General features: G+C 41.6%; 2 protein-coding genes across 5 annotated transcripts in view; one reads left to right on the top strand and one right to left on the bottom strand.

Annotated features, from left to right (window-relative positions):
* Positions 1 to 195: 195 nt before the first annotated feature.
* On the bottom strand, positions 196 to 10293 carry taf1c (TATA-box binding protein associated factor, RNA polymerase I subunit C). 2 transcript variants are annotated; one of them, XM_040053377.1, is made up of 15 exons: positions 9776 to 10293; positions 9246 to 9357; positions 7917 to 7966; positions 7563 to 7661; positions 6397 to 6464; positions 6060 to 6310; positions 5732 to 5860; positions 5527 to 5644; positions 5349 to 5420; positions 5131 to 5266; positions 4856 to 4984; positions 4564 to 4759; positions 4298 to 4435; positions 2449 to 3830; positions 196 to 1885 (listed from the first exon to the last, which is right to left on the bottom strand). In XM_040053377.1, exons 1-15 carry the CDS (start codon positions 9890 to 9892, stop codon positions 1640 to 1642), a joined length of 3243 nt encoding a protein of 1080 aa, XP_039909311.1. In that variant the 5' UTR covers positions 9893 to 10293; the 3' UTR covers positions 196 to 1639. The 2 variants fall into 2 exon arrangements, with proteins under 2 accessions (XP_039909311.1, XP_039909312.1); XM_040053378.1 differs by having other exon boundaries at positions 9246 to 9430; positions 9772 to 9881.
* A 737-nt stretch (positions 10294 to 11030) lies between these two features.
* LOC120747473 (WD repeat-containing protein 7) overlaps positions 11031 to 15248 on the top strand; it is a 101735-nt gene continuing 97517 nt past the window's right edge. For 2 of the 3 annotated variants that reach the window (XM_040053374.1, XM_040053372.1), the window contains exons 1-3: positions 11032 to 11213; positions 14193 to 14364; positions 14453 to 14559. In XM_040053374.1, coding sequence (XP_039909308.1) covers positions 14206 to 14364; positions 14453 to 14559 — 266 coding nt within the window. In that variant the 5' untranslated portion in view covers positions 11032 to 11213; positions 14193 to 14205. Of the gene's footprint in view, positions 11214 to 14192; positions 14365 to 14452; positions 14560 to 15248 lie in introns of all 3 variants that reach the window. The other variant, XM_040053373.1, reaches the window with a different exon arrangement.

The following is a 15248-nucleotide window of genomic DNA, read 5'->3' as shown; positions in this document are numbered from 1 at the left end:
TGTCAAAAATGTTCATACAAAAATATGTAAAAGTGTAAATGCTGTACAAAAAAAAGTTTTAATTTTTTGTAGATATTAAGTTATTTATTCTTTTTTTTTTGTCACCTGTACTAAAAAAAAAAAAGGAAAAAAAGAAGAAAAGAATAATCTTATAAAAATATTATTTTTAAACATCTCGTCTGTTTCTTTTTTTCCCCCCCTTTAAATCATGTCTGCAAGCAAAAACAACTCCATCAATCAAACCTGAACCTGAGCGCAGCTCATTTCTCTACAGGCACAGCACTCGTGCACATCCAAGAATTTAAAACACATTTAAGAGCCACATGTGCAACTTTGGTGCGTTGACTCCAGTAAAGCTGGACCCCCCCAAAAAAGAAAACCCAAACAAACAAATGACACCTTTCTCCAGCTTTTAAGTTGGCCACCCAATTTACAACCAAATCAAAACGACTCTGAGCTGGACAAACTGCTTTTTGAGACTGTATACAAGGCACAAACTCTTCTACAGTCTTTCGCCACCAAAAGACAGTTTTCTTAGAAAATTTCCCAACTGACTAACAAGACCTGGAAGTTTCTGCCCGACAGCCACAACAGAAGCTCTCTCTAAATAAAGGAAAGGTGCCTCCGTGCTTCCTTTACTACCTCCTTTCATAGAAGATACACTGGATCGTGCTTTATGGAAGGAGATGAATCATCTGACAAATAATCAAGAATGATAAGTAGTGCAGCGCATCTAAATATTAACAGCGTTTCCATTGAACGCCACAACCTGCTGAATTTAAACCCACAGCTGAACTTAGAAATAAAAACCCCACGAACGTGGCAGGTGTGGTTGGTCTTTTAAGTTTCTGCCCTTGTTTCCCTTTAAAGGAGAAGTTGAGATTTATGTTCATGTTAGTTGTGGTTTTATTGAGAAAATAAGTTAAATTCTGCTTAGATGTAGAAAAGTCTCAGAAACATAAATTTGGTAACATGAGTGAAACAGAAACATATACTTCATAGACAAGAATCTTTTTAAATAATGTACATTTAACCACACAGACAGTGTGTGGGTGTGTTCATTATGACCTTCAGGAATGGTTTTGGTATTAAATATGTGAAAGTTGGATGACAGCTGTCTGGTACAGTAATATAGCCTTCACAGTATCATCTTCTGAAATACGTTTGGGTAAACCAACTTCTGGTATCTTTTTAATCATTTTTATGGAAATTATTGATACGTTAAAGGCTCTTTAGCTTTATCTAGACTTTATAGTTATAACAGACCCTAGCATAAATCAGGGACCAGCCCTTGCTGATCTCAAGTTAATTATCACCATTACTCTCTACAGTTTTAATAATCCTGCATGTTGACCCTCAGCTTTTATCACAAAAAGTCAGAAATAAAACAGGAACATGAGCTCAGTCAGTTGCGTGCATGCACACACACGCACAGACACACACATACACAACTGAGGTAATAAATTCCATTCAGTCCTACCAAACAGTCTGCAGTGACTCCTCCAGACGTCACACAGGTGATCCTCCTTGATTAGCTTAGATCCAGTGTCCAAGTTTTCTCATTTCATTCCAGTGTAGCAAATCCAGGAAGCGTAATCCCAAAATCCCAAACAATACATTCCCAGACTGAGTAAACATTTCAAAATCCCATTCGAGACTTCTTCTTTGGTTGCGATGCCTGTGACAGTCGACCCTGTGAACTCTGGGACTGAGAGTAGGACTGAGACTTGGACTGAGAGGAGCCCGGCGAGCCGAAGTTCATTCTGGTCAAATCCACACTGTAATTTCGGAGAGGGATGGACTGGGAGCTGCGGAGCTGAGATGAGGCCAAGAATGGATTTGTGGAGCTCCCCTCATCCAAGTAATGGCTCTGCGAAGGATCATCCTGGAAACATCAGCCAGTTAATGCGAGCATAAAGGTCACAAAAGGGCATTTATTATTCATGCCTTTAGATTTAAGATATATGCCCTACGGTATATGTACTGGGGGTGGGTGGTATCAAGTTAGCATAAAAAAAGACATTATATAAAGAACAGCAGTGGTCCTAAAACGAAACCCTCCTCTTCAGGTGAGAAAGAATGAAGAACAGTCAGCCAAGCTAACACACTATGTTTAAGCTGCCAGGTACTTTGAAAATCAGATTAAAGGATTTTTGCATGAGACAGTATTGTACTTTGGCTGCCAGTGGTCACCTTTAGCCACCAAACGCTCATAAAATAATCTGTTAGATGAAACGAATCCTGCAAATTTTTCATCTAATTAAATCAAGTACAAATATTCTATCTAGGTCCTGTTATACAAACAATAACATTCACACCAATTTTTATTGTTCAGGTTTCTATTCTTTATGATATATGAAAAAATTAATTAATTAATAAAAGTATAAAATAAATCCCACTTTCTGTATGTGAGCATTTTAAATCACCTGATCTAAGACATGTTACTACCTGTGGTGCGAACAGAGATTCGAGGTAGTCGTCTGCTGGTCGTTTGCTCCTCCTCTGACTGGCTGGTGTGAAGTCCAGTCCGAGTGTCTGGGTCTGAGGAAGGGTGGTGGTCCTGCTGGGGGTTTGCTGAGGGTTGCTACGTTTATCACGTTGTGGTGTGGCGGTCGGGGTGGGAGTTGGAGTTGCTGTTGGAGTGTCATTTAGAACGGTGGAAGGCGTCGCAGCCCTCGAAGTCTCACCCTCGGACATACTTAAGAACTGAGACAGCCTCCCTCTGTCCTCTGTGTCTGACCACGCCGCCTGGCTGACTCCGGAGGACCAGCCCGCAGAGTCAGAGAGGTCATCCAGTGCCGACTGGTAGCTGACAGACGAGGTAAAGCTAGCGCTCAGATTCAATCGACGTCCAGTGGCTTGCTTCGCCTCTTTTTCTTTCCTCCTCCTCCTTCGCAGAGCCTGCACCTTTGCCTCCTTGGTGAAGCCCAGCTGGTCCTTCCACCACTTCTGCCATGCCTCCTCACCCTGCCAGGAGAGGGTCAGTCGGTGACTGAGTGGATCTGTCCAGACATTCGTGTTAAACTGGTTTGGTAAGGGTACTACATGTGGAGGCCTGAGAGAGGTGGAGACCATGCTGTGAACCAGCAGTGACCGTCTGGACATGCCCAACCTCAGCTCCTTCCTCAGGCTTTGCATGCACTTATCCTGCTGTGAAGTGCCTTGATCGCCTTCAGGAATACAAAGCAGACCTTGAGTGTTGGCTTTGAAGTGCTGCAAGAGGTGTGAGCGGTGCTTATTTTCATAGGTTTTTTGCATCAGTTTCTGGAGCCAATGTTTCCATGTGACGAGAGCACCACTGCTCAGCTTTACTGGAGTCTTTCTCCGAGATGCACCACTGACAATTTCCTCCACTTCAACAGCTTTATCATTCACACCGACGTCAAATCCAATTTCTTCCTCCGCCCCTGAATCATCGTTGACAACAACCTGCAGCTGCATCCGCCTTCGGTTTCGGTTCATCTCTGACTCTGAATCCTCCGAGAAGCTGGATGCTTGCTGTCCTCTTTCCGGTGTTTCAGGTACAATCCTCGATGGACCCTGTGTGGGCCCAACGACGTCTTCGTCACTCGATGTCTCGGAGATGATCAGCTGAGAATCAGGTGGAAGGCTCTCAGCTGTTTTCCTTGCCCGTGTTGTCATTCCTGGACGAATTTGTTGCTGAGGCTTCAGATCACTCTCCTCGGCTCGAGGCTGTGACTCGTCGGTGTCCGGCTGCTCGTGCTCCAGGATCTGATAGAAAATATCTCCTGCCTCCGTCAGCTGGAGGACGCACATGCACTCCTCGCCACCACCTCCACCTTCTGCTGCCTTCTGGATGCAAGTGAGACCTGGAAACAAACAACCCAGTGAACCTCTGCAGACTCAGAAACTGTTATTATCCATCTATCTTCTACTTTAACCACCAGAACATTAAAGCTTGAGGTGTGACACGGGTTAAAAAAACTTCCACCTCCTCCTTAATTGTTTTAATAGATCAAATATGGAGCCTGCATTAACTGAGCTAATGTATCTTATACATTTTCTAACATTCATGACTAAAACTTAGAAACTAAAAGTGAAGGCTTTAATAACTCATGGGAACTGTGTTAAGTTCAGTTAGACCTTATTTAACTACATTAGATGAACCAAAACTACACGTAGCGTATTTCAGATGATGGCTAATGCCACATTATGATTATGTGACTGGGCTACAGGTACGTCTAATCAAAACCTATAAAAATTTAAGACTTTAAAGGTTCCTGCTAAATTAATTTGTAACTGATAGTTCACGTAAACTGTAGCATCACTTTCTCACCTGCGGCATATGAGGACAGTCTGTTGGTTGCAACGTCCAAGCGGTGAGGGATCTGGACTGGGAGGTGTTTCAGACTGTCTCTGGGCCTGAGCAGAGCCTGAGGAGGACCTCGACTGAAACAGGCGTCCCCTCTGCCTCCTGAACACACACAGTTTCACTTTTATGTTCAATCCATATATCTATATCTATCTATCTATCTATCTATATATCTGTATATATATATATATATGAAAGTAACTAAACCACGTTGCCCCCTGGTGGCTCACCTGCATACTGCAGCATCATCATTTCCTGAGAACTCTGGGAGCTGAGCAGGACCTTAGTGGTTGCTTCGCCAGCTGACAAGCTTGACGAGGCGCAGCCAGGAACAATGTGACAGAAAATAGGTGGAGACGTCATCATGTGATCCCATTTGAGCATTGGGACGCACGGGAAGCGCTCGTCCATGATGTAGGCCGAGTACTGACAAAAAAGTGAGAGAGAGGAAGGTGAAGTGGAACCGTTAACGTTTTAGCTGATTTGTTACTTCCTGAAAATCTTAAGTGATGCTGGGCGTACCTGAGTGGTGATTAGGTGGTGGAAGGAGTGGGAGTCTCCTAGATACCTGGACAGGACAAGTCTCTCTCCGCTCCGACAATCAGCGGTGCTGCTGATACGAAACAGAGTGTGGCAGGAGGCCGGACTCACCTGGAGGGACAGAAGATGAGGGCGAGGAGGAGGAGAGATGGTGAAATGAAAGAAGAAGAAGATGTAGGAGGAGTCATTTGATTTAAAATCCACTGGGGTGGAGTACAGAAGCAAAATCGCCAACGTTAACCAGCCTCCTGACTCACCCTGATGTCTGTTAGGTCCACCCCCGTCCTGTCCGCATACAGCACCACTCTCGGGTGGGCCGTGAACTCGCACCATCTCCATGGAGACTTGGCGTTGAAGTACAGGTTGCTGTCCTCATGTCGCACCTTCTGCATCCTGATTGGTCAGAGGGTCAATTTTAGTTTGCGCTTCCCTTTAAACATTGTCATCTCTGAGCGGAATGCATTGACTTTCTCACCCTTTCCCCACCGTCCACAGGTTTGCGGCTCCGCTCTCGCTCGCCACCAGAACTTCACCTAAAACATGAGGACTGGCAGCACAGAGCAGAGATGATTAGCCTCACATGCGCCCCCATACACACACACACAAAAAAAAAGATCCATCTCATCAACTTCACTCTTTGAACTGTCACCAACCTGGCGCTGATACAGGTCGCGACCTCCGACGTGCTGACCACCTGGAGTGCCTGTGGCTCATTTCTCTCACTGAACCTCCAAACACCACAGAGGTAATCCGACCGCACAGCCACACAACCTGCAAAACAAACAAACAAACAAACATCTTTAAAAACGCCTCCGTGCTCTGAAGTCATTTCCAAATATTCCCCACAGTTGCTCTCACATTCGCCAAACAGCGAGGCGGTGCTGATCTGTCTGACGGGGCCTCTAAGTGGGAAGCTGAACGGTTTGCTGCTGGTATCCACACAGAAAGGACCGCTTCTGTGGTGCTGCAGCTCCACCTTGTGAAAGTCTGCAGGTACTGTGTTAAGGGCAAGACGCATTTTATCCAATAATGGCTGCAGCCATGGTTATGTGAAATCCTGGCTTTGACCCAGTGAGTACTTTAAAAGTGAAAGAGGTTTTTTTTAATGGTTTTAAGATCATTGTGGACCTAAAATATTTCTGACAGTGCTGCTTTAGAAGCTTCCTAAATCCAAACTCAAGGATACTGAGGGTATTCAGTGCAGGGTTTCCAGGATAGAGGAGGCAGCCATGCTGAGAGCCACCATCACTCTGTGAAAAGGGAACGAAACTCAGAGCACCCCCTGTGGTTCCTTCGGAGAACAGCAGGCGATCCCTCTGCTCCGCCAGCTCATCGTACAGCAGTGAGCCGAGCAGCTCTGGAGGGATGGAGTGCACCACGTCATACAGCTGGCAGCTGTGCCGGGCCAGCTTCCGGCAGGGATACTTCTGCTCGCACCTGCGTGGGGAGGGGTAAACGTGATTAAAATAAAACTAAAACAAAGCTTCGACATCCAGGAATATCAACCAATCAACCCAACTCACATTTTAACCTTCAGCAAATCCAGGAAGTAGGTCACCCTCCCCATCCTCACTGCATCCTTAAAATATTTCTGCAATCAAACAGAAATCTGATGACCAACGACAGCACGGCTTTCTTCTGTGTTTATATACAAATGTTTACGTTAAACAAAATCTGTTGTTAATGTTTGCTTGAAACTCTCAGCTCAAGATCCAACACAACAAACAGAACAAGGCTCCACCTTTTGGCAATAGTCAGCACTGCAATCAACACCATAAAAGCTGCATTGTTACTATAGCCCAGAAACCAACTGGGCTATAGTAACAATGATGCTTGCTAACGAATACATCCTGACTGAGTGGATCAATTCTGGCGATGACTTAAAGAGTTGAGAAAGGTGTGCATGGTATCTGGCTCCAAGCAATAATTTTATTCTTAGAACATTTATACAAAAGTGAACAATGTTTAGGACCAGAAAACAAACATTTTAAGTCTGTGGCGCCAGTTTGTTTACATTTCACTGGATGTTGATTTCTGAGACTTTGTGCATTTCCTCTTTTTCACCTGTCTTCTGCTGTAAATGGCATCAGTCCCAAAAATGCTGTAAACCTCTTTCACCTCTGTCTTCTGGCACTCTGTTAAAGTGTAGCTTTTAGTTGCTTCTGTTACCGGTAAATATCTTAAAGACCAGATTAATATTTGGAGCCAAACAATGCAAATAATTTGAAACTAAACTGCCCTTTACATTAAGGTTCTATTTGTGCTGTATTAAATTTGCCAAATCATCAATCTTCTTCAGTGAATCATTCATCTTGTACTGCAGCTGGTAATCCATATTCTGCTCCACAGCCTCAGTGAGTTTGCCAACTGCATGAAATCCACCTGCTGGATGGAGTGGCCCTCCACCTCGTTGGGGGGCACAGCTTCGTCAGCTGCAGCCCAAGATTGTGGTTTTGGAGTGTGTATAAACACAAATCGAGCTGAATGATATCCACTCAATCAGCGGCAAGGAAAACAGCAACTACCTTTTCAAAGGAAGAGTCATAATTTGTTCACTGTGTTCTTTTGGGCTGATAAAATAAATAAATAATTAAATGCTCAAATGAGACACCACATTAAATGTCCATAAAATCAGGGTGTGATTTTGATCACATCTGAAGTAATTTAACCCTATTGTGACGACACCCACCTCTTTTTGCCCTTTTAGCTTAAAGGAGAAGTGTTCGGACAGAACGTTGCTCATGCAGCCGAAGGCGTCCAGGGAGTGATCCATGAAAAAATTATTCATCTAAACACAAAGAAAAGATGAATGTTTGTTAACACGAGTCATCTGGGACTGTTCGTTCCCTTTAATGCTGATTAGAAATTAAACAGTTCTTCACTGCCCAGAAAATTCAGTTTGTTAAACTGGAAAAAATATATGAAACAAAAAATAGACACGACTTAAAAATAAAACCAAACCAAAAACAAAAAAACCCAAAACAAACAAACAAAATAAAATTTTGTCTCTTTGTGATTTTATGATTTAAACTGGCTCACTTACATGCTCTGTGAAGTTCATTGGATCCGGAGGCGTCAAAGGCGAAAGAATAGCTAAAAAAAAAAGTTAAAATTAACTTACATATATGTGGAAAAACACATTCAATGGAAGTCAAGAGTATCTGAAAGAGAAAAACTGCTCTATATTCTGGGCACACCCTTTATCTTTCCTTAGATGTTAAAATCTGGTCCTGAGCTATGACAGCTGTCACTACAGTTTATTAAGGAGTCTGAACCAGAGGAGCATCTGCTGACTGAGGACTAGAGCTGGGCGATAGAACGATAACGATATGTATTGCGAAATAACTTTTTCTCGATAGAAAAATTAAACTATTGCGATAGACCTCACCGCTCTTGTCCTCTTAAAAAAAAAAGAAAAAAAAGAACAGCCAATCCAAATTAAGTAGCGCAAAGTCGAACCAATCACAGCCGCAGCGTCACGTCACGTGACTTGTTATGTACAACACAAGTGCCAAGCCGCACATGTGTATTTGTTTGGGAAGCAGCCCGCCGCTTTGCCGCCCTGGGTAATGGAGGAAATGAGTGTGCCGACTAGGGAAATATCAACCGAGAGCGTGACCGAAGGTTACCGAAGAGAAAACAGATGATGGTTCCAATGCCGGAGAGATTGTCGAACGGAAGAGCCATAGAAGTTCCGTAGTGTGAAGATATTTCGGCTATTTCAAGTCTGACAAAAAACAGAGTAGCGCGCACTGTAAATTGTGCCGAAAGCAAGTCTGGAAATGCAATAAAGCGGTGCATGCTCAATCTGACTGGAAGCACTAATTCGTCATTCGGCTTTTGTCAGACTAAAGTAACTGTTAAAACTGTTTGAAAAGCTAAGCTATACAACAAGGAGAGATTGAGAATTTCCTTTTAGTTCTCAGAGTTTATTTGATATTGACAAAAGTTAGTCAGTTTTGTCTGTTCTTCTGTAAAACAAACTAAGATTTCTTTTTAGAATTAATATTTTGTTTCTAAGTGGAATTGACAATTTAGTAGCCTGTTTTGTTTGTTCTATTTTCAAACTTAAACGCTTTAGCGGCTGCCTTTTGTGTAGTTTGCAATATTTGCCTTTATTTATCTGAAAAAGTCTCATGTTCCTTAAGTACATCTACCCTGTTGAACTTATTATGGGAAATAAATATTTAAATGTTTAAATCAAAACAAGCTGCTGATTATTTCACATTTTACTTGTGAGCAACGGCACATTTAAATCTTACAAATATAGTTATTTGGCTTATGTCGTGATATATATCGTTATCGCCTGAAATGAAAAAAACATATGGTGATATGAAAAATCTTATATCGCCCAGCTCTACTGAGGACTCACCGTGTTTAGGAGCCAGGAGGGGGACCGGCACAGGCTCGACTTGACGCCACAGCTCCCCTCCGACCTTATGCCTGGATGTGAAAGTCCAGGTGGAGAGAGGACCAGAACCAACCTGAAAGCGCAACCACATCCAACAGGAATAAAGTTGGAGCCTAACATTTAACACCCCCACAGTTACAGTCAAGCCACTTGCTGGGTTACAAAAAAGAGAAAGAAATATATTTAAAAATCTCTTAAGTTATAGTTTAAACCAAAAAGGGGCCGTAACAGTTTTGTAACTCGGTAGGTGTAAACCACATGGTTGCCGATAAATAAAAAAATAAATAAAAATAAACAAAGACATTAACAGGAGAATTTGTCACACACATTACTGTGATAACTTAACCTCAGTTTAAAGACCTTAAACATAACTATTGCCATGATCTAGTATATTTTACCCCTTGAATTATCATATAAGCAAAGTTATAATTATTTTCCCTGCAGGAATGCGGACAGATCTGGAGTCACGGAATTATCCACGTGGGACCCACCTGAGGTTTGACCCGGTCGTAGCTTGCCCAGCCTCCAGCATTATGTTTCTGCACCAAATTCGGCGGCCCGCAGTTATAAAACGACGGAAAAAGCTCCTGGGGAAACTGGTAATCCATGTTTGTTTGCTGTTAAATCATTCAAACTGCGATCGGGTTTTCCGGTGTCCAAGATGCCTGTCTGTCTCTCTGTCGGTGTTGAAGAACAAGTTCGGGCATGTTCAGCTAACGTTAGCTATCCCGCCGCCGGCAGCGAGCGCGTGTTTCTATTTATTTTCGTCTGAACATCGTGACACCCGCTCAGAGGTGCTAAACACGATCATACATAAACACACGGGAGTCCAAAAGAGACCACGTAGACATTAAAATGACCCCAAATCCTCAGTGAGTCCACCAACACGTGTAGACCCCCTACGACAAAACTACCGGAAGTCAAGCTTTACAGCTGGCGCCAACAACAACAACAAATACAATGACTTCCGGTTAGCTTAAAAAGACAAAAACAAAAATTCCAAACTTAAATGAAAAATGTCATGAGACTTACACAAACGAACAACGCCCCCTCCACCCCCCCCCCCAAAAAAAATAAAATAAACAAACAAAAAAACAACAACAAGAAAAACAGGCGTTTAATTTTGTAGGACTATTTAAAGGAAATCCCAAGTGAGAAAACACCACCACCAACACTAAAATAAATAAAGTTGATGGTCGTTTTATGGAAAAAATTACAAAACCCCGAGGATACCGGAAGTTTTCGGTTTCATTTCAAAAGCGAGCAAAATTTCAAAGTAAAGCTTATTTTAACCGATCGCATCAAGGCGATAGACAAGAGTCATACTTTTTTTAAAATCTGCTTTTATTATTTTAGTTTTATTTACGGCGTTGTAGTTAGTTCCAGTTAAATTCAAGAGCTATTGTATTGTATATAATATTTACAAATTAAACTGAGAGTGAAACTAAATACATTATTCTCTATAATTTAGTGGTATTTTAATTATTACTATCATTTTTCTGTGTTGTTGTATTTAAGGCTCCATATCGCTGTCAAACTTTTCATTATTTTAGTTATTTAAAAAAAGTGTTTTTTTGAAATTTTGTTTTTAGGTGTGGCACGATGATATCATATCTAGCCATTTCATTGCATTTTATTTATTCATCCGGTTGTAGTTTTCCGCTGATTTTTGTGGATTTCTGCATTTTAGGAGCCACAACTTATAACGAATTCCCTGCGCATTTTGTTTTATTTTGAAAACCGTTTACCGGATGCGGCTCCTTGGTCGTCCTATGGTCAGCTGACCGAGCATCTCTGAGCGTCTTTAGGACAAACAGACGAAACGAGTCAAGAAAACGGTATTCCTGTGTTTTATTTTCCACAGAGGGAACCGTTTACCACTCAGCCCCACTGTTAGTGGGAAATGTTCCAGTAGGCCCGCTGCTTTTGGTGAGTAAAAGACGTTTTAGCGCTATGTTTTGGTTCCGTTAGCTGCGCTGCTAACCTGGAAGTCCCGACATTGCAGGTGTAGTTTAGCCTCAGCGTCTCAGACATCATTGCGCAGCTGGTGTGCAGCATCCTTTTAATCACTCATGGGTAGATTTAAGATCAAATGTCCGCTGCTGGTATTTTTCCAGCTGCCAGCTTAATAGCTAGCCTTGAATTAAACATCTCCGTTTTATCCAAACGTGTTAGCTTTAAACCCGAGTGACACCAAGGTTACTGATGATGGCTTAATTACGTTTACGTTGTGTGTGTTATTTGTCTGGCTTTATTGCTCTTTTGTGTGTGGGTGACTGTCCTGAGACTGATGGTGTGTTTGTGTCAGACTGGAGCAGCTGGATTAACCTTTTTGACTCTCAATAGTAGAGGAGCAGAAATATGATGTAAAGTGAGCACGTGGCTGTACTGCCTGTGAAGATGTTTCTGATCGCGTTTCAGGGGCCACTGTTTGAGTTAATGCCAGAGTTTCACTTCCCACTCGGGAGTTACTCTTAGTAACTCAGTTTCCAAGTCCTTCTGGTTATCAAGCTCACTATCGGTATATCCATGGCTGACCTGGTGGAAAGCATCATGAAGAATCTGCACTTGTAGGAGGAGGTCTTCCTGAACATCTCTCGTGTCCTGGGCAACAGCAGCTTAATAGTTTCCCATGAAGCATGGTTTTTTGAGCCATGACTGCAATTTGTATCCTGATATTTGTGCCACAGTTTTATTTATTCCTTTGTACAACCTCATTACTTCAGGTTTTGGGCCACCATTTAATTTGTAGATTGGTTTATGAGTTTCTGGGTTCATGCCTCTGTTTAAGTACTTACCTCAGGATTTTGGACCACAGATTCATTCGTTCGTTAATTTTTGAGCCACAGCTTTGGTTTGCACCTCAGTTTTTCTTTAGTGGGGATGAGTAAATGATGAGTGGGGATGAATGGTCTTAGTTTTCACTACTCCAGCATGGTTTAACTTTGTGAGTGTGCTGGTCCAAAGTCCTGAACTCTTGAGCTCCCACAGTGAGAGTATCAGGAGGCTCTGTTGTTGCTTTTGAGTAATCTTGTCACCTTGGAGCTAAGGGTCACTGCAATCAATACTAATGCTGATTGGAATGATTGCCTGATTTGCCTCACGTGATTAAACATGTGGTCTCCTCCAGGATGACATTGGCTCTGTTTATGGATCAATAAATGGTTTAATGGCGATCAAAAGGATGTAAATAAAATGTCACTTTACAAGGCAGAATCAAACTTCCTGCCCTGTTATTGCTTAACTGAAGTTGTGGTTTTTTTTAACAGTCATTCTTGCTGACTTCCTATTTGTTAGGGGTGGGGGAAAAAATCGATACTGTGTAGTATCGTGATATTTTGTTTGCTAATAATGTATCGATACAGGGACAGCAGAAATCGATATTTTGTTACAAAAAAAGTTTTTGTGGACTGGAACATGCTCTGACTTCAGAGCATGTTGATCAGCTCCTTTTTCTGAGCAAGAATCCTGACATTCCTTCACTGTCCAAATGTGTTTAACTTTTTTTTGGCAGCAATAAACATGACAGTTTACTTATTTTAATTTAAGACATGTTGTATTTTAATTAAGTTTAAAAAAAAAATATTTTATGTAAAATTATATTTTGTTTTAATTTACTTTCAAATTCTTCAGTTGCTGAATGGGCTCCATAGTTTTCATAAATTGCATAGTTTAGAATAGCTATAATTGTACCAGATGGTTGCATTCAGTTAAGTTGGACTAGACTGTAATACAAACCGTTCAGTTTGTCAACAATAAAACTGACTGAAATGAGAGAAAGACTGAGTGCGAGACTTTGATATTAGATAAAATGAATATTGATAAAGTTTATCTTTTATGTACAGAATCTGAATATCGCAAAATATTTAAAAAAAAATTGCAATAATATCGTATCGTGCGTTAAGTATTGTGATAATATCGTATCATGGGATGTATGGTGATTCCCACCTCTACTATTTGTGTTGTTCTGCATGATTGTTGTTGTTATTTTTATCATGATTTTGTTGGGTCTCTGTATTGTGTTTTTTGAGTTGTTGTTTAAAGGAAAACTCTCCAGCGCTCTTTGCATAAGATTTGTTCTTGAGTCACATCACTTGCAGAATATCCGGAATATGATGATGATCTGCACTGAGGGAGTTTTGTTGTTTTTCCGTCTTTTAATGGAGTGTTGCTCTTACAGACTAATCCAGAAAACTTGAAGCTCACTGCACCACACAGCTTGTTTTGTTGGCAGAGCAAGCATTTTTTTAATTATCACTTGATCGTATTCATTTCATTGTGGGAAACCAAAGTTATGATTTCAGATTAAAATTATATTTATTGTGCAAACCTGCTACAGAACAAAGCTAAACTGGAAGCTGTCTGTCTGCATACGAACTGTTATCTTTAAATCTAAATTTCATATTTGTTGCAAACCTTTCTTCAGACTGACAGCAGCCATCCTCAGGCTTTCTAGCAGTGATACCTGCAGAGGGAGAGCTGCAGAGATCGCAGGGTGTTCTTGGGTAGATTTATCTCACTGCTTTAGTAACTTATTACAATTTGGACTATAAATATAAACACACTCAAAGATTTGTTCCTGCAGAACAAATTTTTAAACTTGACAAGTTTAAAAAGGTATTCCCATGTGAAATGGGTCATAAATGATCATTTCAGTAGTATTTTAGCTGTTTGAGATTTAATCCTGGTTCTGATTGGTGTTCTTAGATATTCAGCTTTATTTGCTGGAGTAAAATCAAACTTCCTCCTGATTGTTGTGCATGAACATGGGATCCAAAATGCACCAATCAAAACTGTTCCAGGTTGCTGTTAACCACAAAGTCATTCAAACATGTAAATGTTGCTAAAACCATTAAGCTAAGGCAGACTTCTGCCACACTGAAGCCTCATTGTTTCCTCTGTTTCTAGACACATCACCATAATGTCGGGGAACAACTTGGTTCTACCCATAGTGCTCTGGGGCCGCACAGCTCCCACACATTGCATCAGCAGCCTGCTGGTGATGGATGACTTTAGCACCATCATCACCGGCTGCCACGATGGACAGATCTGTCTCTGGGACATGACGCCTGAGCTGGAGGTGAGTGTTTGTCCTCCAGCTTTATTCAATCTGCTTCTCCTCCTCCTCTCATCAAACACTCTGCTCCTCTCTTATGTTTCCTGCTCAGATTTGTCCCAGGGCAATGCTGTTTGGTCACACAGCCTCCATCACCTGCCTGTCTAAAGCGAGTGCATGCAGCGACAAACAGTACATCGTCAGTGCATCTGAGAGCGGGTGAGCAATCGTGAAGCCTGCTTCCATGAGACTTCTTTTTGCTAACTTTTATATAACACGTTCATGTGGGTTGTATGTAGTGTCGCTGTGTGTACACCTTTCTTTTCTTGTGATTTTTATTTTTTAACTTGTGTCTTAAAGTATTTTCATTTCAGTGCTGAGGCTCAGTTGCGGAAAGATTTGTCAGAATAGTTTTGGGAATAAACTCTGAAGACTGGTATTTAAATTTGAGCCTTTTCATCCTAAATATGTGTCACATCTGCCCTAATTGTTATGCCCGTACAGTGGCTACATGTTACAGACACAAACTGTATAAACGACAGGTTTTGGGACTCTAATGTGGTCCATTTATTTGTCCTATACTGAGACTTTATTACCTTTTGCATTTTGGTTTATTGGAGCCAGAAGTCCACATATTTGGATGAAAGGGTGGAGTACGAGGCTTTTACAGATGGAACTGGCAGACACGTGCATCTGCTAATAGATCAATAACACACTGATCTGTTAATGACCTGTTAACAGATGGGTGTACTGTGATCCTTATAAAAGATAAAGCTCTCCATAGAGGCAGAAACTACAGACTGTTACAGAGAACAAAGTCCTGTAAACTTGGGTCTTTTAATATGGGAGTCTATAAGCGACCGACTCACTTATGGACATAAAAGGAACTGCACTCTTTGGATTTATTT

Source organism: Simochromis diagramma, unplaced genomic scaffold (assembly GCF_900408965.1).
Source record: "Simochromis diagramma unplaced genomic scaffold, fSimDia1.1 OVJJ01000596.1, whole genome shotgun sequence".
Taxonomy (NCBI): Eukaryota; Metazoa; Chordata; class Actinopteri; order Cichliformes; family Cichlidae; genus Simochromis; species Simochromis diagramma.
This window is presented reverse-complemented; position numbering and strand designations above follow the sequence as displayed.

Excerpts from the sequence above, each read along its gene's own strand:
- taf1c (XM_040053377.1), bottom strand. The coding sequence starts at position 9,892 with ATGGATTACCAGTTTCCCCAGGAGCTTTTTCCGTCGTTTTATAACTGC. Across the intron at positions 5,421-5,526 it reads GCGACCTGTATCAGCGCCAG|TCCTCATGTTTTAGGTGAAG; the intron begins GTTGGTGACAGT and ends CTGTGCTGCCAG. Across the intron at positions 4,436-4,563 it reads GATGATGCTGCAGTATGCAG|GAGGCAGAGGGGACGCCTGT; the intron begins GTGAGCCACCAG and ends GTGTGTGTTCAG.